Raw genomic sequence first — 24,255 nt, 5'->3', positions numbered from 1 at the left:
ACTCCTTCCTCTATTGTGTTTCCTTGTTGTGTGTGTGTGTGTGTGTGTGTGTGTGTGTCGTTTTGTGAGGAAAAGGTCAGACTGGAACCCCATCTCCTGTTTGGTGTGAGCTGTTATGTGTGAGCATGTGTGTGCCTGTTTGTGTGCGAGAGGGAGAGAGTGTATGTGTTTGTAAGCATGCATGTGTGTGTGCTTGTGTGAGTGTGTGTGTGTGAGAGAGAGAGAGAGAGAGAGAGAGAGAGAGAGAGGGTGTGTGTGTGTGTGTGTGTGTGTGTGCGCGTGCGAGAGGGAGAGAGTGCGTGTATTTGTGAGCATGCGAGTGTGCGTGTTTGTGAGCTAGCACGTGTGTGTGTGTGTGAGAGAGCGTGTGTGTGTGCGTGTGTGTGTGTGTGTGTAAAAAGCGCAGTCGGCCCGCGATGCCCCGCAGGTTTGGAGTCGGTCTCTCAGACAGGAGGTCCTGCCATCTGTGCTGAGCCCTGCCGCCTCTTGCGCGCGGCTCCGTGGCGCGGCTCCGTTACAGGCGGGGGAAGTAGGGCAGCGCTGCGGAGCGGCCCTCCGAGCGCTGCGTCTGACACCTGAAGATAGTGTGTAAGTGCAAGGCACAACTGCCAAACAGACACAGGAAGCAGCCTGCACTCTGCTGTACAACTTCCCCCAGCGAACCGAAGCAGGGCTCACTTACAGTGCAGCGAGTTCAAAGCTAGAGTCGCGCTGGTATTCAGAAGTAGCTGCCCTAAAACACTTTTGAACCGAGGAAAGATTATTCCTTTAGTTTGCCCTTGTTATGCTATCAAAAACAGTTCTCACACAGTACTGACATTTGGCTTTTGTTTAACTTCATTATGCAGCGCAGTATGTGACTGTTGCTTTCTCTGATTGATGTGAGCGTTGTCCCATCTTCCCCCAGGGTCCAGAAAATGGCCATTTTAACATTTAATAATCATCTGAGCTGTTAAGGAAAGCCACTGTAATAAGATACCATTCATACTGAACTGCAGGGGTTGGTGTAGTCAAATGCAAAGTGTGTAGCCACAGTTATAGCTCAAATAAATATTCAGTTATGAATGAACCCAGTGTAATTTTTTTCCAGGACATGTATAGCATTGTTGCAGTTGTGTCATACTTTTATCTATCTGGATAGCTATACAGTGTCTGCACCTGTTAAGTGTGGGTTCCAACTACACGTCTCGTGGTTAAGCTATGCACTGCCACCTTTTAGTTCCAAAGGGCGTATAAACTGTCATACTTCTGCCTCGTGTAGCATGAGTAGCAACGTTAAGATCTCTTGGGTTGTTATCATCACATGCTGATTTTGCACTCGCTCTATGGATACAGGGTGGATTGTTTACCAATCTAGATTGAGAAACCCCGTCTTCCTGTTTCCTCTCCACTGCAGCGGCCAATCAGAAGGAGAGCCTGAAGCCCCAGCAGTTCTGCGTGAAGGAGGAGCCCCTGGCGGAGGGGCCCCTGAGCCCCCGGCTGCCGCAGGGCCAGCCCGGCTACGCCTACTGCCAGGAGGGCGCGGGGCGGACGCCCGAGCTCGCCCTGAAGCCCCGGGAGGACAGCCCCCTGGCCAAGAGCGGCGGCCTGCTGAGCCAGGACATCAGCGTCAAAGTGGCGTCGGAGCTGCTGATGAAACTCTCAGGTACAGAGCGTGCGGACGAGTGTGAGTGTGTGTGTGTGTGTGTGTGTGTGTGTGTAAGAGAGAGGGAGTGAGTGAGAGGTTTTGTTTCACGTTCCTTGTTTTTATTTTCTTTCAAAAATTCATTTGGATGTGCTGAGGTATGAATAAAATATTTTCGATCACAGCCGAAAGGGTACAGCCTTTATTGAACATTGTGTACAGGGAGGGAGAGATTTTGAGAGAGGGAGAGGAAAAGAGAGGAGGAGAGGAAAAGGCTATAGTCAGTGCCCCCTCCTTCATCCGCACACTGGCTGTGTGAGTGTGAGAGCTGACGTGCGGCTGACCTCCGACCCCCTCTCGCTGCCAGGGATGTCTCCCCCCCCCCCTCCGGCCCCCCGTGGGGCGTGGCTAATTAAGCCCGTCCGCTGCAAAGCAACGAACGCCGTAGCACCACGCTGCATCTCTGGGGGGGGGGCCTGCGGCCAGCCTCGAGATGGGGGGGGGGGGGGGGGGTTCACCCCCCGCCGAGGGTAACCGCTTGTAAATGCAATCGCTATGGAAACGCGCCGTTTTGAAAAGCGGCCTTTAAGGTAATTGGGAGCCACTTCGCCTTTGCGCGGCGCATTAACGGCGGCGCGGAAACGCGGGGGTACTCGCGGCCGCGCCATTGTGCCACGTTGCGTCAGCCCTCGAATTGGGTCGTTCTTCCCTGGCCGCGGCCCGCTTTGCGGCCCGGTGACTTCCGGCCCCTCTGGGCGGCTCGTCTGTTTAATTCCCGCCGCTGCTGTCCCGGGGCTTATTAAAACAGCATAAACAATGTTTTGATCTCTTCTTCAGGGCATCCTCTGGGCCCCCCTCCCCACCCCGTGTCACAGTGGCAGTCAGGTGCCAAGCGTGCAGGCCCGCCCGTCTCCCTCCACAAGAGGGCGCCGCCTCTCGGAGGGCCGGCTATTTTCGGCCAGGGCCTCGCCAATTAAGGCTTATCACGGCACCTCTGTATGACGCCACAGCGCCCACGAACTCCGAGGAGAGCGTCACGTCTCCCGGGATGCGGGAATCTGCCCGTTTGCACGTGAGGGAAACTGAGGCCAACAGCTCCGCAGAGGCGCTGCTCGAGAGAGAGAGAGGGAGAGAAGAGGGGGTAAGGTCACTAAAATCATGCCCATTTCCCTCCTGAAACCTCACAGTAAAATGACCTTACCAGCGTCTGTAGAGTACACAGCACCTGCAGGTGTGTGGTCGTGGTGAACCTGCTGGAGCCAGCCCTCCCCTCTGGGAATATAAATGGAATATATGATGATGAATTGCGTCGCTGCTGCGTCTGATGCAAGCCGTGCTGTCGAAGGCTCTCTCTCTGTCTCTCTGCTCGAAGGAGACGGGTCCCCGGAGCGCGGGGGGGGGGGGGGAGGTGGCGCTTCCTTTGTCTTGTGACCGAGGGTGACGCAGCGCTCGTGTGACATGTCCAAGCGCCGCACGCCACCCTTTTTGAAGCGGCTGAACTTTTCACCTCTCCGCGGAGTGGGGGTCGCCCTTCCTGTCGAGCGCGGAGCGACGGCCGCCGCGCGCGTGAGTTCACCTCCCCCGCCCACCCAATCCTCCTCCCTCTCGCTCTGCCTCCAAACCTGCGGATCCGTCAAAAAAGGCAGCCCGCCGCGTGACGAGGGGCTTGCCGCTTGTCAGCGTCGCTTTCCTAATTACCATTCCATTTTCGAACGCGGTGCAAACTCCAGAAGAAGAGGGAGAAATAAAAGGCGGTAATAACTGCACACACGACAGGGAGCGGTTGCTTCAGCTGCGTGTGCCCCATTCACGCTCGCGGTGTGTGTGCTGCCGTTTAACGGGCCTTTGCGTTACAACAGAGCAAAGGTAATGAGCTGCGCAAAGCTAGAGTGACTGGCCCACCTTTTCTGGAGCTGCTGGTGTTGGGTTACAGCCCCAGGAAGGAGGCTGCTGTTGTGTCCCTGAATAAGGTGCTGTAACTCAAATCTACTGAGGCTATACTGAAAGACACCTAGAAATTCAGCTGCTGAAAGGAACGACCTTTTACACCTGGTGAAAGGGCCTGGTTAAGCCTAATCAATTTGTAACCACGAGACTGTGAGCTGCTACCGGCTACATGCAGTAGGGCAAACAACCAGTGCGGTAATGTAATGTAAACAGAGTTGTCCTCACAGCGACGCGTATTTCTCCTATCTCTGCCAGAGGGCATTAATAAAACAACAATCGTGAAGCATCGAAAAAAAATAAAAAAGCAGGGCGATGTTCCTGTTGTGGGCGCGCCGTGGGAACAGCGCGTGGCTCTTTGTGCGCTGTAGCCGACGCTGTGGCTGTGTGTGTGTGTGACGCGCTGAGCCTGGGTGCTGCGCAGCCTGCAGGGAGAGGTTGCCTCGCACACAAAGGGGGGAGGCCTGGTGCTCTGACAGGCAAAGCCCTCCCGCGCGGCCGAGCCGCTGCAGTCAGTACCGGCAGCGCATTAAAGAGACGTGGCATGCTAAAAGCCGGGGGGGGCGGTGCTTTCTGAGGATTTTCCTTGTGACCGATTAATAATGCTAATGCTCACAATACTACTATTACAAATACTACAAAAATAATGTATTGCTGTTATTATCAGCAGTTGTAGTGTTAGCAGCAATTTTAGTAGTACCTAATAGTGCAGGCAGAACTACAAACGGGCGATAAGGAAGAGGTTACTTGAATGTGGATTGTCCAATAAAGAGCTATATACAGTCGCACAAAATGAAAGCGTTTTTCTCTCACAAAGCCCCTCAGGCTGTTGTGACATACTTAGCTATGCGGAGCCTGTCCTTACGTGCCACCGAAAGCCCCGCCCCCTGCCCTCGCGGCCGCAGCGGTGCAGGGATCGTGAGCGAGTGTTAGCGCGCCGGCCGCAGGCGCCTTATTAAGGGATTAGCGGGGGCCGCGAGCGGTCGGAGCGCTGGCGCGGCGGCTCGGCGGACAGGCCTGACACCTACACGGCGGGCGCACAATGTAGGTCAGGCCCGGACACGAGCAGCGCAGCAGGCTCTGCCCGGGAGGCTTCCGAGGGAGCGCGGGGTCGGATCCTCCGCCCAATCTCTCCCCCCCTCCCTGCTCTCTCCGCCGTGGCAGGCACAAATTTGCAAATCGATAATCACCCCGTGCCCCACCGAAACCCCACTTGTTTTAAATGCGTTACCTTTTTTGGGGGGATAAAGGCTGCTGTTTTTAGCGGGAAGTTTGTCTAACCTTTTGAATCCGAGAGGAGCGAAGTCTTAAGGGGGTTTTTTTTTTGCTGAAAAAGAATTTGCAGAGACCTCTTTATGCAAAAAAAGAGGGCTTTATCTGATAATAATCAGACATTGCTCTCAAAATGGTCGCACGGAAGGATGGTTTTACAACGCGTAAGTTACATGAAACAGTCGGCGGTCCGTAATGAGTTCGCTGCTGTCCGGGTCGTTATAATAGACCCAGCATCATACAGGTACCTCAGTAAGATTGAATAAGCTACAAGGGCCTCTGAGGGGGGCCCCCAATTTCACTGAATCTGCTTCTGTTCATGTGCTTCAGTCTGTTGGAGAAGCTACCAGCATTATACCCAGGCCTAGATTTATTTGAAACCTTAATTAGAATTGCAGTGCTTTCAGTAGTGTTCCCTCTTAATTTATCTGAGCAGTAATTTCAAAAAAAGTGATGACACAAATCAGTGAAATGGAATTGTTAGCTGCATGTTACTTTTTTGTGTCTTTCCTTTTGGGTAACATGCTAAAGGTCTTTTTACAGCTTTACTGTCAGCTGGGTAAGATGGCGCCTGCGATTTGCAAATCCGTCAGCCTAAATGTTTACGACCTAGCGTTTAATAGCTTGATCGCTCTGCCCTTAGCCCCGCTGCCCCCTCTTGGCTAAGTGACACAAACAAGGCTTAGTGGATGGGGTTAACCTCACTCGTGGTCTCATTATGCCCTGAGGCAAAATCTTCATCCTCTAAGTTTAGGTTCTGACAGCAGAGGCTCCGCAAATGTATGGAACACACCAAGTTTTCTCTTTTCCTACAGGTTTTTAAAGTTTCCTATGGAGTTTTAAAGTGCTGTTAACATATTTTTACTCACTGATGTTGTTCAGAGCAGTCTGATTACAGCCTCCTCACACACAGGGCAGCAGTGTGGCCCTTGTGTACGTGTACATATATGTGTGTGTATGTATATTTTTTGCATTGGTTTTATATTGCATTGGATTGTTGATGTAATATAACGGGACGCCAGTGCAGCATAGTGGTAAGCAGCAGGAGTTGTAACTAAAAGGTTGCTGGTTTGATTCCCCGCTGGGGCACTGCTGCTGTACCCTTGGGCAAGGTACTTAACCCAGAATTGCCTCAGTAAATATCTACCTGTATAAGCTGATAGAATTGTAACCTACTATGTAAATTGCTCTGTAAATTGCTAAATTGGAGAAGAGTGTTTGTTAAATGACAATAATGTAATGCGGTGCGATGTCCTGCATCTCAATCAGAGCTGTGCTTGGAAGAATCCAGTTTCGATGTCAAAACCGGATCAGAAATTAAGCATATCCCGGAAGTCAAACTTGCAGGTGCTTTTGAACCACACAAAACTTCTTCTGTTTCGGAGATGACCACTGTAACACTGTAAAGGCTGTTAACAGCAGTGTCTACACCTCCTTCATTGGTGGCCTGGGTCCTAGCAATCGTCATGAACAGGACCTTAGTTCCCTTAGTTTGGCATGGTTCTGAGTGAAGTCATACAATGTCTCCATTGTGCTTACCTGGCCTGACACAAGCAGGTTGTCTGAGGGCGTAGTCACCATTTTGTGTCAGTCCAGGCCCGGGATCCTTGTAGAATTGCAAAATTGCATCAGTGATATGCTGAGCGCTGCATGCTGTGAAGTGAATGATGCCAGCAAATATAGTCCTGTGATTGGCATCATTCTGTTCTCTGTAATTGATGGATTAAAATTTTTTGCACCATAGTGTCGTTCCTGTTGTCAAGGATCAGGGTGTGAAAATGGGTATTTTGTAAAATTTCCTTAATCTCATTTCAAACCACCTTTTTAACACAGTGCAGACATTCAAGCACATAGTTCTTACTTCTGCAGCTCTCAGGAAGGGTTACATATTTAGTGAGATAATTGTGAATCTGCTGTACTGATCTGAAAGATGCATTTCCCTTTGTAGTAAAGGGAGCATTGACGATCAGCATTTTAATTTCCAAACCCAGTTTCAGCTGTATTTTTCCCCCCTCATTTGTCTGGGCTCCATAACTAATCCAAGTCAGTTCCAAGCTACTTGCTATATAAAGGCTTTACTGTGTTGACATGAATGTTTTAAAAGCACAGGCACTATTGTTTAATCGTGTTTTGTTCTTTCGATGTTTTACATAATGAAAAAAACATCCAGTTGTTTTGACCACTGACCATAGCACTTGATGAGTACTGAAAATGTTCCCTAAATGTAACAACACTGACTTTGGCTATGTCTGCCTGCCTGGCTTTCTGACTGTGTCTGTCTCAACAATTTCTGATATTCTTATTTGAAAGTCCGTATATGTATTTTTGAGAGTCACTCTGTATTATCATCGCTTTCTGTCGTTTCACCATGAAGATGTCACACACCCACCCCCAATCACGACACTTTGGGAAGCTCATCAGTGTTTATAGTTGAATGCAGAAACACGGGACTCTTTCTGTTTCACTTACATTTATGGAAATATTTTTGGTAATCTTGTTGTCCTCTTGCTCTTATATGACCTGGTGTGGTGACTGGCTGCTGAGAATTTGTCTGGAGGCTCAGGTGGGCTCAGGTGGCACTTCCTCTGGATAAGATCTGTCCTGTCTGTGTTGGCAGAGAACAACAAGGATTCCTGTGTGCAGATGGTGACGGTGAAGGCGGAGCCCATGGAGGTGGACCTCCCGGACCAGACGCCGCCTCCGCCCCCCTCGCACCTGCTGGGCTTCAGCCCCTTGCCGGGGTGCGAGAAGACTGAGCCCCTGGTCGGCCTCCCCGAGGGCCTGGCCCGCCCGCAAAAGGGCCTGTTCTCCCAAGACATATCTGTCAAGATGGCCTCCGAGCTCCTGTACCAGCTCTCAGGTAGGAGGCCACTTCACTGAAAATCGCACTTCACTCTTTCCCACAGACACACTGTTGACCGCCACCATTTGACATTTTGTTTTTTGTATTGGGCAGCAGTGTAGCATAGTGGTTAAGTAGCAGGACTTGTAACCGAAAGTTTGCCGGTTCAATTCCCCGCTAGGGCACTGCTGTACTCTTGGGCAAGGTACTTAACCCACAGCTGCCTCAATAAATATCCAGCTGTATAAATGGATAACATTGTTAAAAGGAAAAAAAAAAAAAGACTGTGATTGATGTAAGTCGCTCTGGAAAAGAGCGTCTACTAAATGCCAGTAATGTAATGTGTTGGTTGATATTTTGTATAGTTCCACAGTCAGTCTGGTTTTCAGATTCATACTGTGCTTGTATTGTTGCATGCTTCCAGCCTCATCTGAGGCATGTGGCGTACATGTAGCTCCTTGATTTTGATGTGTAATGCAGAGTTGTGGCACAGAAGTGTCGTGTAACACCACTGAGGCACAGTAAAACCGGCTTTCTGACCAGCAGAAGTGATTTCACTATTTCTTCACCTCTCTCAGATTTTTACACACAAGTGCACTTACACTGTTGGTTCACTGCACTGGTTTATTCTACACTGGTTTATCACCACTCTAGAAATGTTTAGTAAATAGTAGAAGATGAAACCCTAGATAAGTGTTTAGTTGGATGTTTGGTTGAAGGCTTTGACAGGGGTGATTTTTAAATGTTTGGAATGTCCCACGTAACTCTTGCCCTGGGGTTTGTGCACATGCTCATCTGTACCTCAAATAATTCAATTTATACACCGTTCAAAAGCATTTCAAAATGAAGCACCACAGCTGGAATCCTCCATCAAGTATTTTTTTTTGACTGGAGGTTAATAGAAGCTTCGAGAACTTTATTGAAGCTTCCAGCACTTTAGAAGAATTCATTGTTTTGGTTTATGTCTGAGAGCTGTCTGAAAATTTCAAGCTAAATTCAGGGTCCTTGACCTCCACCCATTGGTTGATTAAATTATTGGTTGTTAAAAAATTCCCAAGAAACTGAACTTACTAGTTCCTACTGTAGCACCTAGGAATTCAAAGCTACTGGCAATTTCTGTCCTGCCAAGAAGATGATGCCAGAAAAGTGGCAAACTCAAATGCAAGGGCCACAATTGGAGATGATCTCCTTCTTTACCAAATATGCCATCATTCAGACATAATGTCCAAAAAGTTAGCATTCAACATCAGTCTGGTTGTTAGGGTACACTAGTGGCCAGAAGTCACAACAGACAAATAAAGACAAATAAATTAATGACTGAAAAACAATAAAAATGCAAATATGTAATTACAAAAGAAATGCAAAAAATAAAGGTACTGAATGATATTACTTGCTTAAGATCATTGATCATTCAAAATTGTCTTTCAGAAAAAGTGAGCAAAGCTAACAACCACAAAGACGGCAATATGTTGGGCATGAACAGGTAAGATATAAAATTATGTATAATAACTATCATCTAGTATGGTTTTTGTAAAAAAAAAAAAAAAAAAAACTGAAATGCAAGAAATGTAGAGAAACATAGGGTTAGGAGCCTTTGCCCTGGATATTAAGAAGCACAGAGCTTTAATAAGCTAATGTCAGACCCTCCTTTCTCAGGTACATAACGAAGAGAATGGTTCCTGTCTGTACTCAGTGTTAAGACCTTATTAAGCCAGCGACTCTTTGTCAGTTGTAATGTGTGACAGACAGTATGTGATTTTGTGCTGTGGCGTTGGAGTCGACAGTTGACCCAGGATAAACAGTTCATTTTTGTTGTGTGTCCCTCCTCCAGCCCCTTCCTTGAAGACCGCTTCGGACAATCACCCTTTTCGTCTTGCTCCAAGGATGCGGCTGCCAGCGAGGCCAGCTCGTCGGCCAGGGCAGCAGCCCACGGTGAGCCCATCCTACAGCTCCCAATCTAAGGATTGTCCCTTACACGTGCATAAGCGAAAGCTAATGTTTTCCTCTTTCTAAGGGATCGTGTGGGTTTAATGGGACAGCCTCTCACGCACACATAAGGGAAAGCTAATGTGTTTCTCTTCTTAAGGGGTGGTATGGGTTGAAGGGGATAGCCCCTCACACATGCGTTAAGTGAAAGCAAATATGTTGGCCTTCTGAAAGGATCGCGTGGGTGGAAAGGGATAGCCTCTCACACATGCGTAGTTAAAAGCTAATCTTCTCTCCTTCTTAAGGGATAGTGTGGATGGAAGGGGATTGACCCTCAGTCATGCTTACTCCTCTCCTGGCTTGGAGTAAGGCAGGGATATAAGTATAACGTGGGTGACAGGCCTGTGTCATCAGGTTCATTCATTTTTACAGTGTACGTGTCAGGAGTGGTCACTGCTGCCTAAAGTATGTACTCAGGGCAGCCACAGGCCCCCATGGCACACAGCATGGACCCCTTTCTGCACTAAAGCTCTGGGGCGAGGGATTAGGTCACAGATATAAGTCTGATTGTACACCTTCCCCACAGGTTAATTTTAGCATGAGGAGCAGTGCTTCTGTCCCATTGTGTACGTACAGTTAAAAATTCCCAAGAATTTGCTTACAAAGAGACTAAAAGCATTAACAGTGAGCAAAAGCCCTACTGGGTTGTAATGTTTCCTTTGTAGAGTACGTGTATTGGGCTGAACTGGTGTGTGGTTGAGCAGTAGTAGTGTGTGTTAGTAGGCTCTGTGCTCACTTTACTGTTAGAACTTTTTTTGTGCATTTATTGGCACTGCAGTGTTCATACATGTTTGCATGTGTTTGTGAGATTGTGTGTGTGTGTGTCTGTCTGTATGTGTGCCTGCATGCATGCATGTGCGAAATTGTGTGTGAGAGCATGTGTGAGTGTCTGTAAGCTTGCGTGTGCATAAATATGAAATTATGAATGATGGAATTCCTTGTTCCAATTATGGAATTGTATTTGTGTTTTTTTTTCTGTGTGTGTGTAAACATATATGTGTGTGTGTGTGTGTGTGTGTGTGTGTGTGCGTGCACGCATGCCTTGGTTCGTTTTCGGCGTGTAGTTAAATGTGCCCTGCCAGGCCCTTGTACCTCTCCCGGTCAAAGTCAGCCAGTGTTGTGGTGGCTGCCTGTATACAGCTTTAATAAGAACAATTATGCCATTAACTCCCTTTACAGCCCACGGTAACCTTTAATCTTGGCAATTAGACATGGCAGGCCCCTCTGGACCCGGCGCCAGCGCGCCCTTCCGCAACCCCGGCATCAGCAGGCTCATCCCCGCTTCAGATGTGAGCCTCTAAGGAGCTTGTGGGCCAACATCCCTACATCCCCTCAAATCTGAGCGGTCAGTGCGGGGCGGCGGTGGCCGAAGGTCGGTCCGGGGGCATCTCTCCCCTGCGCTCGGGTGTGCTTGGCCGCACACAGCCCTGCCGCCTCCTCCCCCTCCCCTGCCCCTTGCCTTTGTTGCCCTGGTGATCTGTGGCTCCTCTGGCCTGGAGGGGTTTTTAGTGAGAGGGTATGACACTCGATGGTACTGCTTCCTTTGCTCTGCCCTGCGGCACATCACCGCTATAGCACGCCGCTGCTTCAGCAAACATATGCTACAGCCCACCTCTGCGAGGCCTCGGACAGGTGCGCAGACCTACATCAGGGCACGAGTCACGTGAGGATCCCGATGTGTGTCGTCGAGGCGGATATGACCTCGGCAGGTGATCGTGATACCCAGGAGGAATTAAGCTGGCTACAGGGGAAGCGAGAAAAGGACGCTGGCAGATGCTGAAGGTGTAGGGCTCATTTTCTCTGACCGGTCTGATGAGAATTGCTTTCTTATCGGAATTCATTCAGAACGTTGTTGGGAAGATTGAGTGCAACTGATGTTGGCTGTCTGTTTCATTTAGCTATTGTCTGTATTCAAAACCAGTCACTGTGCATACGCATATTTTTACAGGTATTCCAACTTAATGACTTGTCGACCTACACCCTCATAAAGGGTTCATTATCAAACAACACCAGCTACACCAACATGTAATAAATAGTAAGAGAAATAAGAGATTGCCGTATGCTGTAATAATAAGTGAAAGTCCCATGGTGAGGACAGCACTCGGGTTTCAGTGGTTTCCTTTGACTTTCTAACACTCCCTCGCTCCATCACTTCCTCTCTCGTCCCTGGAGTTGTTGCCGTGATGACCCAGGTCACAGGCGATGCGGCATCCAAACACATCCCTGTACCCACCATAACTAATGAATATTTGCAGAACCTGAGGTTTTTACAGTTTTGAAGGTTAATGTTTTAAATTGTTTGTTATAGTCTATGATGTATTATTTCACCAGTAAGAACACTAATCCACTTCCAAATGAAGTCCAACATTTTTATCAAAAAACAAAAATGGTGGTGAAAATCTTGTTAAAAGTTAAAACTCATGTAATCTTGCAACTTGAAATTCCTCCGAGTTCACAAAAATAAGAACTATACATTTACATTTCTCTTCCCTCTTTCCAATGCCCTCTGATTTTAGTGGCTGCCCAGCCATTTGCTTCCTATTCCAGATGCTGTTCAGCGTTCATTCATAATGTGTCATTACCAGCAGGAGGACTCTGGATTGCTGACGCTCTGTGTGGGTTCAGTTACCCTTGCTTATATAGCGTTCATAAATGCAGTTAGGCTTTTATTCACGCCGTTGTTCCCGCCTTTGTTCATGGGGCTGGGAGAGGCTTCCGGATGCGTGTGGTAACTGAGAGGGCTTCCCACATGTGCCACGCGATTAGTGGGAACAATGAAGGCGTGTTGAAATTCCGCCTGCATCCCGCCTCTAACAGGCAGTACGTACAGGCGGGCCGGCGCTGCGCGCTGATGAGGTTTTCTCCCTAAAGGAAGGCCCGTGGCGCTGAATCTTAATGGGCCGCTGGCTGCCATTCCGTCGGAAGGTTAATTCACTAACTCTCCTTGTCTCTGTGATGATCTCACCTCCTCATTACGGAGCGAAGCCGGAGGAGGGTGGGGGAGGCTACAGGGGACGGTCCGGTGGCGGAGGGAGAGGCTGGGAGGGGCAGGGGGGGCGGGGACGTGAAGTAGCCAATTGACCGGGTGTCTCTGTATTACAGATTCGGAGAAGGCGGGCGGGGAACCGGGGAACGGGACGTCCCAGTGGAGGATGAGCGAGCAGCTGTACCCCTGCCCCGTGTGCGGGAAGGTTTTCGGCAGGCAGCAGACACTCTCGCGCCACTTGTCGCTGCACACAGGTGAGAGCCCGCATGCTCCGCCCACCCTGAACGCCCGGTCCCAGACCAACAAACACCCAACGGGGTCACCAGCACGGCACCTCCGCCCGCTCACCCAGCATCCAGACTGACTACCCAGGTCTAGATATAATAGACACATCCAAGGCAACTAGTTAATTGTAGACAGGTAATTAAGCCGTTGTTGTGTGCGGGGCTTTTAAATTTAATATGATTAGGGTGCTGATTAGTCTTGGTAGGACAGGTGCCCATTTCATCAGGTTGCCAGGAGGTTGGCACCTTGTCAGCTGTGTGGCTGGCACTCAGCAAAAAAAAAAAAAAAAACACAGACAGAAATTCTAAAACGAAAACGAAATGAACGGAAGAGCCAGGCAGTGAACCGCAGAAGCACCTGTCACCACCTCGATTCGGTTACCCCCTCCCAGAGTCCCACGAGGGCGGCTCACCTCCCCCCCCCCCGCGCTGTGACATCGCCGTGCCCAGCAGAAACCTGTCGGCCCTCTTAACGGAGCTCATTCCGCTTGCCGTTGCAGACGAGCGGAAGTACAGATGCCACCTGTGCCCGTACGCGGCCAAGTGCCGCGCCAACCTCAACCAGCACCTCACCATCCACTCCGTCAAGCTGGTGAGCACCGACGCCGAGCAGATCGTCACCGCCGTCACCGCCGAGGCCAGCCAGCGCAGCAACTGCCCCTACTACTACAGGTAAACCAAAAAAGCGCACACAGGTTAGCAGGCACGTACAGCGCTCTGCACCGCTTTACAGTACCAAAGGCGCTGTGCACATAAATACACAGAAAATTGAAATTACACACACATACTCTTCATAATCTTAGAGCAAGGACAGAAACGGCTAATTATACCTGAGGGACCCCGAAGGCCCTTTTACTCGTGGTTGTAAGATGAGGTTAAGCTGTTTGGGGAGTCATTAAAGGGTAGTCTACTGTATGTTTTCAAACCATGATATGGCACAGCACACCGTGTTGAAGGTTTTCGTACAGCACCAGTCAAAAGTTTGGACACACCTGATTAAGATAATGGGAGTCATGCATTCAAAGACGTTTTGATCTAAATACTTTTTGCTTGAAATTTGTTTCTTAGACAGACATAAATAGTGAAGTTGATGCCTATGTATGACCTTCATTCCAAAAGAATGTTATTTTTAACAAATATTTTTTGCGTACTTTGAAGAATCAAAAAATATAAGTTTTGATTTGTTTTGACACTTTTTTGGTCACTGCATAATTCCATTTGTGCCATTTCATGTTTTGATGTCTTTGCTGTTATTCTAAAATATGGAAAATAGCAAAAATAAAGAATAAAAATTGTGTCCAAACTTTTGACCGGTACTGTATGTTCTGGTAATCCCATGTGGATAGGTGTCATGAAATCACACATCGTCTTCCATGCTTCAGAAAGCAACACTGCCCACCTTAGTGGTCTCGACCTTCAGAGGTCATGTGCCGAACAAATGAATAATACTTTTAAGTTAAATGCACAGTAACAGATGCGTTTAGTGTTATTTGGGGTTAACGCGGACGGATAAAAGGACTTGGAGGAGTACCGTGTATGTCTAATTTTCCAATCCGGTGATTCAGAGAACCTGGCCTGACAGTCAGGTAACCCCAAGCAGAGGTAGACGCGTAAAATAATGACACACACACCAGGGCTCAGAATAGCCTGTGATTACAGCCCTTTGAGGTCTTTAGCATCCCTAATACCTACCGGAGATTAAAGTGCCATTTGCCTTTATCCCATGGATATAAACCGTGGAGATATGTGTCTGCAAGAGGGTTCCGGTGGGTCACTGTGTCAGCGCCTCTCTCTGTCAGTCCTTCCCTTTGCCTTTTTTAACTGGAATGAAAGGAAGCCGGATTTTGCTTCAAATTCCGTGAAGTTCCCTCTCATTTTTAAAGCATTAATGCCTGCGTTTAATGTGTAGATCACAGTAAAGAGTACAAATCGTTCTCTAAGATGCATGCATACTTTTATAGCCTGTGTCTTAAGCACGGCTTATTAGATTTCCGGAATTTTCCTGTTGCTTATTCTCTGCTTATTCTCTCATATTTTCCTGTTGGGTCTAAAAACTGCATTAACCAGAAACCTGTGCATGTAATTAATTGTATTAGGATGAATAAAAAAACAACCTTCAGGTGAAAGTTGAGCCAAGTTGTTTTTGTTACAAAGTAAAAGCATTAGCCAAACTTTTCAAAAAACTGAAAACAAGCTCAATGATTTAGAATCCTGTTTGCTTTCATTGAAGTTCCAATTATTTAAATTTAAATTACAATTCTAACTCACTAACTCATTTGGGATTTACCTACATATTCAGAATTAATCCCATCCCTGTTCTGTTAGTCCTGTTCTTTTTCTCTGTTTCTGTCCCCATGAGTTTCTCTGTCAGTGCTTCTCTATGCCTGTAGTTTTCTGTGTCTGTGTTGCTCTATCCCTGTAAGCCTCTCTGTCTGTGCTGCTGTTTTCTCTGTGTCACTTTCTCAGTGGTCTGTTCCCATGATTCATTGTGTCAGTGGACTGTTCCCATGATTCATTGTGTCAGTGGTCTGTTCCCATGATTCATTGTGTCAGTGGACTGTTCCCATGATTCATTGTGTCAGTGGTCTGCTCCTCTGAGTCACTGAGTCTCTGTTCCTTGATATCAGTGCAGATGTCCCTTCGCATCGTCGCCGGTCTGTTCTTCACAGTGTGGCTAACACCTCTGCCCCCCCCCCCCACAGCTGTCACGTGTGCGGGTTCGAGACGGAGCTGAACGCCCAGTTCGTCAGCCACATGTCCCTGCACGTGGACAAGGAGCAGTGGATGTTCTCCCTCTGCTGCAGCGCCTGCGACTTCGTCTGCAGTGAGGAGAGCGAGATGAAGACGCACGTCAGCGCCGACCACGCAGGTGAGAGCGTGTGGGCCGACGCCGCGCCACCGCCCCTGTCCCCAGGCGCCCGTGTCTCTGCCGAACGCCCTGCTGCCCCTCTCCCCCAGCTGGAAAAAAAAAAAACCGCCGGAAACATCCTGCGTTCCCTCTTCACACTTCTCCTCCAAGTGTCACTGTCCTCATTATCACCGTCCTCACAAAAGACGCTCAAGTTCTCCGCAAAACAAGATGGAGTAATCAAGCCGTTTAATTTCTGAAGCGGTGCCTTGTTTTTTCATGTTTAACGTTCCACCATCTAGCCCTCGTTTCTGAGAATAACATGCAGAGGCACATTTTAATTGTACCGACAGCTGTACACCAGGGAGTGTGTGTGTGCATGTGTGGAAGTGTGCATGTTTGTGTGTCCATAATAGAACACTTTTTTTTTCTTTGTTGGACGGGAGAGTTATTTCTGGTACGAGGTGCTCTTCAGCTTAATGTGTGGTATTGTCCTGTTCTGCGTCGACGCTCATTAGAAGATCGGTGTTATCAGGACAAGAGCAAATCGATAATGTAGGTCCTCCACTCCAAAAAAGTCACAGCTGCACGAGACGGGACCACTTAGTGAAGAACGCTTTTGTTTAACAAGATATAACACTGCCAAGGGGAACGGAAAATGGCCATTGTATGTTTTCTTTGTTTTTTTTTTTTTGTAGAGAGGTTCTAAGTAAGCATTTAATCTCACACAGTGACAGCCTGTCTAATTACCAAACACGTGTACCATTCAGCTTGCTTGTGAGCCTTTTTTTATGCCGAGGCCTTTGGAAGTGACCAGCGTTGAGAACGCTAAATACAGCGTGTTCATCCACCTCACAAAGACACATTATTGTGAGGAGCTTTAAGCCGGCTGTGTGAGCGTGCCATTGACCTCTGACCATTCCCATAGCTACATGAAGTCTGCATGCATAGCGGGTCGATTTCATGGAGGTCACCCGCCGGTCCCTGACCCACACACGCGATGACTTCATACCAGAGACGCTCTTTTGGTTTACCGTCTTGGTGTGGTAAACCATGGCTTTATGCATTCACAGCTTACTGTGTATAGTTGAGAGAGAGCTCATATCAGGCAGAAGGGGTAGCAGTGTAGCACAGTGGAAAGTAGCAGGCCTTGTAACCAAAAGGTTGCCAGTTCGATTCCCTGTTGGGGCACTGCTGCTGTAATGCTGGGCAAGGTGCTCAACTCACAATTGCCTTAGTAAATATCCAGCTGTATAAATAGGTAACATGTAAAAATTGTACCATGTAAGTTGCTTTGGATAAGAGCGGCTGCTAAATGACATTAATGTAGTGTAATGTAAAGTGAAATGGTAAGAAAGCAGTGTAATAAGGCATTACAGTGCGGTGCTCTGTACATGGTAGGTTTGGGTCACACTCCTTATAACCGTGTGTTCCCTGATCCTCCAGCGCTCAGCTCCCGGAGCCCCCTGAGCGAGACCAAGAGCACCTCGTCGTCCCTCTCGGCCCTCAGCGACTCCCTCAACGGCTCCGAAAGCAGTGACATCACCCACGCCAACGAGGAGCTGAAGAGCCTGCTGGCCCCGCCCTCCTCCGGGGGCAGCCAATCCGGATCGGGAACAGAGGAGAAATCAGAGAAAGGTACCGGAATCAATGCCATCCCCCTAGAAGTACCCGTACCTGTGAGGACACAGCACATCTATAACTGGGAGAGGGACTGACGCTTGATAGTTCATGTAAAAATAGATCCTTGTCTGTGCATCAGGGATGACCTCCCCTCGGTGGAGTTCAGAGCTGTGCCTCCTACACCAGTACACTCTAGCTTCTGTCAGCCGTTGTGTTTTAATGTCCTTAGCAGGCACATATTATTACATGACACACTCCTGGCATGAATGCATGTAGCGATTATCTTTTTATTATGTAAGTGTTCTGTATTAATAAATTATGAATGTAAACAGACGCAACTCTAATGGAGTAACTGAGGTTAAGAACTTTTCAAAATAAAAAAAAAAAAAAAGACACATGAAGCGCAACTTGAGACTTTAACCCATGATGCTCTGCTTCAGTGTACGCTGCTTTGTCTCCGCCTGCAGGCTTCGAGTGCGTTTTCTGCAACTTCGTCTGCAAGACCAGGACGATGTACGAGCGGCACCTGCAGATCCACCTGATCACGCGCATGTTCGAGTGCGACGTCTGCCACAAGTTCATGAAGACCCCCGAGCAGCTGCTGGAGCACAAGAAGTGTCACACGGTCCCTACCGGAGGGCTGAAGTAAGGAAAGCAAGTACAGCAGGGTCGCCCTCCCCCCCCCCCAATCACGCCACACCTCCTCCTTCTGTCCACTCCAGCTCCCCCTCCTGCAATCACGCCACACCCCCTCCCTCTGTCCACTCCCCCGCCCCGTCTCCCAATCCAATCATATCCCCCCCTTCCCTCTGTCCACTCCCCCTCCCTAACTCCAATTGCACCCCTCCCTCTGCAATCTCCTCCCCCCCAATCCATCCACATCCCTCCCTGTCCACTGCCCCCCCCCCCCCCCCCCCCCCCCCGTCCAATCACACCCCTCTCTCTGTCGACTCCCCCTTCTCAAATCCTGTCTCACCCCATCCCTCTGTCTACGCCTCCTCCCCCAATTCCAACCACACTGCTCCTTCTGTCCACTTCTCCCTCCTCAAATCCAACCCCACCCCTTCTTCTTAACAACTCCTCCCCAAATCCAGCTGTAATCCTTCCTCTGCCAAAAACCCCCCTCCTGAATCCAACCACACCCACCCCTTTTTCAGCTCCTCCTCCCTCTCCCCTCCTCTCCCTGGCTTTGGTCCTTCACTTCCTAACTCCCGTCCTTTCCACACTCTCTGCACTTACACACCAGAGTTGTCTAAAGTAGGTCACTCAGGATGTTTCTAGGGGGCACTTTTGACAGATTACATTGTGGGGATATGTTGACACTTCAGCCATTCATTAAAGTGTCTGTCTATCGTTTACTTCACAATATGCTGTTGTAGAAGAACTCATGCATCCATGTGGAAACCAGGTGACTAAGCCAGGTTTAGGAAATGTCAGGATAGGAGCACATAACACAGATCCTTACCCCTCCTCTACCCAAATTCCTCACAGTCTCTCTCAGCCTCTGGATACCTCTGACTCATGCAGGTCTGGAGCGATTAGTAGATTAATTTGCTAGATTAATTAGCTGAAGCCTTTATTTTATATACAAATCACTGATCTGGAATTAGCCATTAATCTGAATTTGTCATGGGAAGCAGAGGCTTGTGAAAGTGGCCCTCTAACCTGGCTCAGGTACCGGCCCAGTTCATATCCAGCAGGACAGCATTACACAGCGATGACGTTCATGTGAAGACTGTCTGACAGGCTAGGTTATGAAAAACATTGATAAGAACATGGTGCACAATGTTGAAGTAAACTGTGTGGCATTGTTTCGTCAGGTTTACTGGGTAGAGCTGCGAGCAGGAAACCTTATCTGATTCAACTGTGAAAATAACCAAACAAGAACCATTAGATCAACTAGCAGGCCTAATTGTGCTATTTATTAAAATGAATTTAGGATAAGTGAAACACCCTATCACCTAGCTGTACATACACACACGTGCGTGCACACACGCATACACACACGTATACATACGCACATACACAACAAACACATTTGCAAACACATATACACACACTGACATTGTGTTGTCTATAGCAGGGTGTGTATTATTGTCTTTTTTCTCCTCATCAAGGTCTGTGTTTGCATGAATTCCCCAGCATCAGTAGTTAATTGGTTAGGCCTAATGAAATATATGTCGACTGTCTGTCCCATTGCTATTGAACATAATTAATTGACTGATGTCTCTTCACTGATACATATTGCATTTGTCTATAATGCATTAACAAAAAACATAGCATTCCTTTTTGCCATCAGTTGCAAAAGACTGTATAGCTTTAGTTTTGTGCCACCATGGAGTTCTCACCAAGCAGAGGTCTTTTTTCCATTCATTGCTACTAATTAAATATTGATTCATGACTTCTGGAAGCTTCTGTGAATAATGTGTCACTGCAGGCTCTACGGCTACAGCCAATCAAATATCCATTCGTTTACCTCAGCGGTAACGGGGGTCCATTGTGACGGGGCGGAGAGATTTCATTGGCAGGAGAGGCAGTGTCAATCATTTCTGCCCCTGTGTAGCTAGACATGAGTTCATGGGAAGAGTCTGGTAGAGGGCATTGTTTCGGCTCTGCCGGGCCCTCTGTGTCCTGAAACCGGGCGAAAACTGTGTCTCGCAGCTCCCCCTGCTTTGGTTCCAGCATTTGCATGAGCACAGGGTCGGATTTTGCTGTGGGAGGATGCAGTGGGCGGTTGGGCAGTGAGAAGGCGTCGGAGCCGGGTGGCTCTGTACGGTATCCGCCGCTCGGCTCTGGCCGAGCTCCCCCCCCCCCTTTGCGGAACGGTGCGAACTTTGACCTAATACGCCGTGTCCGGCCGGCGGCTTGTGCGGGTGCTCAGCTGCGAGCGCTACAGTCCAGACGTGTGAGCTAAGCCTGGCTGCTCTTAAGGTTTTAGACGTGGGTCCGCTGCAGTGCGCGGGGGACGTCTGTAATGCAGGCCAGCAAGGAAAGAGCCCGTTTGCTGAAACCGTCGCACCTCGTCTGGCCAATCGGAGAGTTAAGAAAGTTAAATTCCGAAGACATCAGTCGGCCGCACTGAAAGCCGGCTCCACGTGCAGGAGGAAGTCTTATGTTCGGTTTTGTCCTACCCGATCGCTTGCCCTTCGGTCTCATTACGCACTGCAGGTGGCAGTAGCTGTGGATTCGTGTGTTCCGGCCTGATCCGGTTTTCGGCCGTGGCCTCGGGCCCCCCAGCTGTACCGCATCAGCAGGGGGGCGACCGCATGACGTGCCGGGCAGCGGGGCTATTACTGTAATTGGGTGACCTATTCCAGTCCACGAGCCGCGCGCCTTTTGTGTGGTCAGCTTTGCCTGTTTCTCTCGTCGCAGGCGTGTTCCTGATGTCCTGATGTGTGAAATGACTTTCCTATTGTGACTGGGGGGAAGGTGGGTAGGACTAAGGTGGTGGGGGGGGGGAGGGGGGTGGGGCAGGCCCAGTAGGAAGGGGGTAGACTAGCTGGGGGGGGGGGCGGGGGGTTTTAGGCCTGACGGTTGGGCTCAGGTGAAGGTGGGGGCGGGTCTCCGGGGGGTGCGGGGGTTCAGTCTCCGGTGTGGAGGTGTGGAGCAGGAGACAGGGGATTCACCAACGGTTTCTGAGGTGATTCTGTTCTGCAGGGTTTGTGAAGCGCTTTGGGGTCCTGAGCAGATGAAAGGTGCTATTTAAATGTAAGTGCCATTCATTTATTCATTTACCTACACATGAATCCTGTTCCCTCCTGTCTCAGCAGCTGTAGCAACATGTACACGAGCACACACACACACATACACACACACACACACACACGCACACGCGCACACAGAGAACCCAGTGTCACTGTGAGGTCAGACCGTGTGTCCCTCAGGCCTTAGCCGTCTCTCCTTCCTTCCCGCATTAGGGTGTGTTTGATAGCATGTGTTCTGGACGAGCTGCAGCTTGAGCTTCCAGTCTAACCTCCAGGTCTGTCTGTCTGTCTCTCTGTCTGTCTTGTGCGTGTGTGTGTGTGTGGGTGTGTGTGTGTGTGCGTGCGTGTGCGTCCCCAGGTGTCCCTTCTGCATCTACTCCACCAACCGGCCGGCCGCCATGGAGTGTCACCTGAAGACGCACTACAAGATGGAGTACCGGTGCCGCATCTGCCAGGCCCTGAAGCCCAACCAGCTGGAGCTGGAGATGCACATCCGCGAGCACCGGCTGGGCAACCACTACAAGTGCGAGCAGTGCGGCTACCTGTCCAAGACCGCCAACAAGCTGATCGAGCACGTGCGCGTGCACACGGGCGAGCGGCCCTTCCACTGCGACCAGTGCAGCTACAGCTGCAAGCGCAAGGACAACCTCAACCTGCACAAGAAGCTGAAGCACGCGCCGCGGCAGACCTTCAGCTGCCCCGAGTGCTCCTTCAGCACCACCCACCCCTTCGTCTTCAGCCGGCACGTCAAGAAGCACCAGAGCGGGGAGTTCCCCGAGGAGGAGGCCCACCCGGCACCGCCGCGGAGAGCCGACAGGGAGGCGCCGCTCCTGGGGGGCGGGGGGAGCGGTGGTGGCAGCGGCGGCCCCTCCCTCGGCATGTCCGCCTCCCACGCCCTGCAGTCGGTGGCCCTGTCGGTCAGCGGCAAGCAGCGGGAGGCCCCGCCGGCCCCGCGCTACCTCTCGGCCAAAGGCTCCCCCTTCTCCCTGCGCTACGAGGAGTACAGGAACTCGGAGCTGGCCCACCTCATCCCGCTCACCACCCTCTTCTCCCCGAGCCAGTTCGGGGGAGGGGTGCCGTTCCGCTCCCCTCCCCCTCCCCTTGCCTGGCCGCGTCCCGCCTCGCCCTGCTCCTCGCCCTCCCCGTCCCTGTCGCCCACGTCGTTAAAGCACTCCTTCCTGGCCTACCTGGGGCTGACGGAGCGGGCCAAGGCGATGTGAGGCGCCGGGCCAACCCCCCCACCCCCCACCCCCCTCACCCCCCCCCCAAATCTCCACCCCATCCCTCCTGGACAGTGGTGGAAACAAACTGCGCTCCACTGCGGTCTCACCTTTCCGGTCCAGTTATAATAACATGCTGGGTATTATTAAAAAAAAAATAAAAGAAAAAACATGTCAAGGTACAGAAGAAACCACGCATTCATAGAAAAGGCTATACGTGCTTCATGCAATTGAATCAAAGCTGCTTTTCTTCTCCATTAAATCAGATTTTTACTTTTTTATTTTAATTTTTTTTTACCGGGATATCAAATCACAAATGAGCAGGAACCCACTGCATTACCTGAAAATGTGTCATGCGGAAAAAACGAAAAGAATATGGAGAAGAAACAGAGATGCATAAGTGCTATATATTTGTGTCCTTTTGTCTTAATCAAAGCATTAGAAAGCATGCCTGCATATGTGCTTCAATAGTTTTGATGTTATTATTATGATTATTATTATTATGGGCTCAATATATGAAATGACCCATTGATATTTTTGACGCTCCAGAGACAGTGTCCACAAACCGATGAAGCTGAACTGTTTTCTTCTTTTTTTTCTCCAAACTAATATCTCAGACAACACAGGTATTCGCCATGCTGTATATAGTTTTCTAGCCTTCTACTACAGCTTTTTCTTTCTAACGGTTATGTACAGTGATCAAACAGCCATCTGCGAAATAGTGATCTCCACTGCGTTTCAGGAGAAAATACGTGTCCCAGGGCACCTGTGGGGGTACAAACAGGAGTTTTCAAGGACCAATCCAGACTAGAACCACAAGGATGTCCAATCAGGGGAGAGAGGTCAGAAAGAAACGAATCCAGTAAGGTTCTCGAGCGCTACTCAGGACACACCCACGTGTGAGGTCAGCGCAGTCCACAAGTGCTGGTTTCCGTAGGCCGAAATCTCGTCTGCAGGACCCTTTCGACAACCTGTAGGCGGAGTGAAGAGCTCTATCCGCCGTGCTCGATTTTTTTTAAAAAAGAGAAACAAACAAACAAACGAGTCAGACTAGCCTCACACGTGAATGTCGGTTGAGAAGCGCTCGGTGTTCAGCTCCTGTACCCAAGTGCCTGTTGCTGTCAGCACTGCAGTGGGGCAGCATGACAAAGGAGAAATTAACACGGGTTTTCACGCTAACACTTAACATACAATAACAGGCCATATTTTAACACACCCCAAATTTTTTTTTTTTTTTTGTTCTTTGTAATTGTATCACGGAGACGACGGGACCCGGGTGTCGGCCCCCAAGGGTTCCCTGTCGCTCAGTCAGTGCCGATATAATGGTGCTTTTTGGAGCTTTTTTGTAATTTGTGTAATAATCGTTCCAAAATGACTTGAATGAATGTATTGCTTTTTAAATGTAACCGTGGAAGTGGTGCAGAGATAGATGTGAAGAGTGATATTCGGATATATTGGTGGCCTTCTGTTTTATTTTGTGTTCGTTTTTCAAAACTAGCTTTTTACATACGAAATGTTAAATCCAAAAAAAAAAAACGAACTTTTTGGCAAGAACACAACTTGAAAAAAAGCCTCAAAAGGCGCAATGAAGAAGAAGCGGCCATTCCTTCCCATAATGCAACACGCCTTGCCCGCTTAGGGGCGTGAGGCGAAGGTTATGCTCTCCTTTGTTATTCCTCCTTTTCGGAAACAGATCTGCACTTATCGTTGTCATGTTTCCGTTTTGAAATAGCACTTACTTTTTTTTATTTGACGTGTTAGTCAAAAATATTTATATTACAGAAAATCAACTGAACTTTCTGTTCTCTGAATCATGCGTTTTGCCAATATAGGAGCTGGTTTAAAAGTACCGGAAAGTATTTAGCCATAGTGTTATACAAAAAAGTCAGGTGGTATTGCTTTTTGTCGTTTCCTTATATAAT

At 49.1% G+C, this 24,255-nt stretch overlaps 1 protein-coding gene across 1 annotated transcript in view; it reads left to right on the top strand.

Moving 5' to 3' along the window:
• Positions 1-22,351, top strand: part of znf827 (zinc finger protein 827) — a 49,149-nt gene extending 26,798 nt beyond the window's left edge. Inside the window, exons 5-14 of the mRNA XM_036551469.1 lie at positions 1,397-1,645; positions 7,458-7,700; positions 9,111-9,165; positions 9,514-9,614; positions 12,771-12,908; positions 13,439-13,610; positions 15,641-15,807; positions 17,233-17,424; positions 17,877-18,054; positions 21,472-22,351. Coding sequence (XP_036407362.1) covers positions 1,397-1,645; positions 7,458-7,700; positions 9,111-9,165; positions 9,514-9,614; positions 12,771-12,908; positions 13,439-13,610; positions 15,641-15,807; positions 17,233-17,424; positions 17,877-18,054; positions 21,472-22,333 — 2,357 coding nt within the window. The 3' untranslated portion in view covers positions 22,334-22,351. The remainder of the gene's footprint in view (positions 1-1,396; positions 1,646-7,457; positions 7,701-9,110; positions 9,166-9,513; positions 9,615-12,770; positions 12,909-13,438; positions 13,611-15,640; positions 15,808-17,232; positions 17,425-17,876; positions 18,055-21,471) is intronic.
• Positions 22,352-24,255: the final 1,904 nt, after the last annotated feature.

Source organism: Megalops cyprinoides, chromosome 18, assembly GCF_013368585.1.
Source record: "Megalops cyprinoides isolate fMegCyp1 chromosome 18, fMegCyp1.pri, whole genome shotgun sequence".
Classification (NCBI taxonomy): Eukaryota; Metazoa; Chordata; class Actinopteri; order Elopiformes; family Megalopidae; genus Megalops; species Megalops cyprinoides.
The sequence above is the reverse complement of the archived record's forward strand: the minus strand, read 5'-3'. Positions and strand labels throughout refer to the sequence as shown.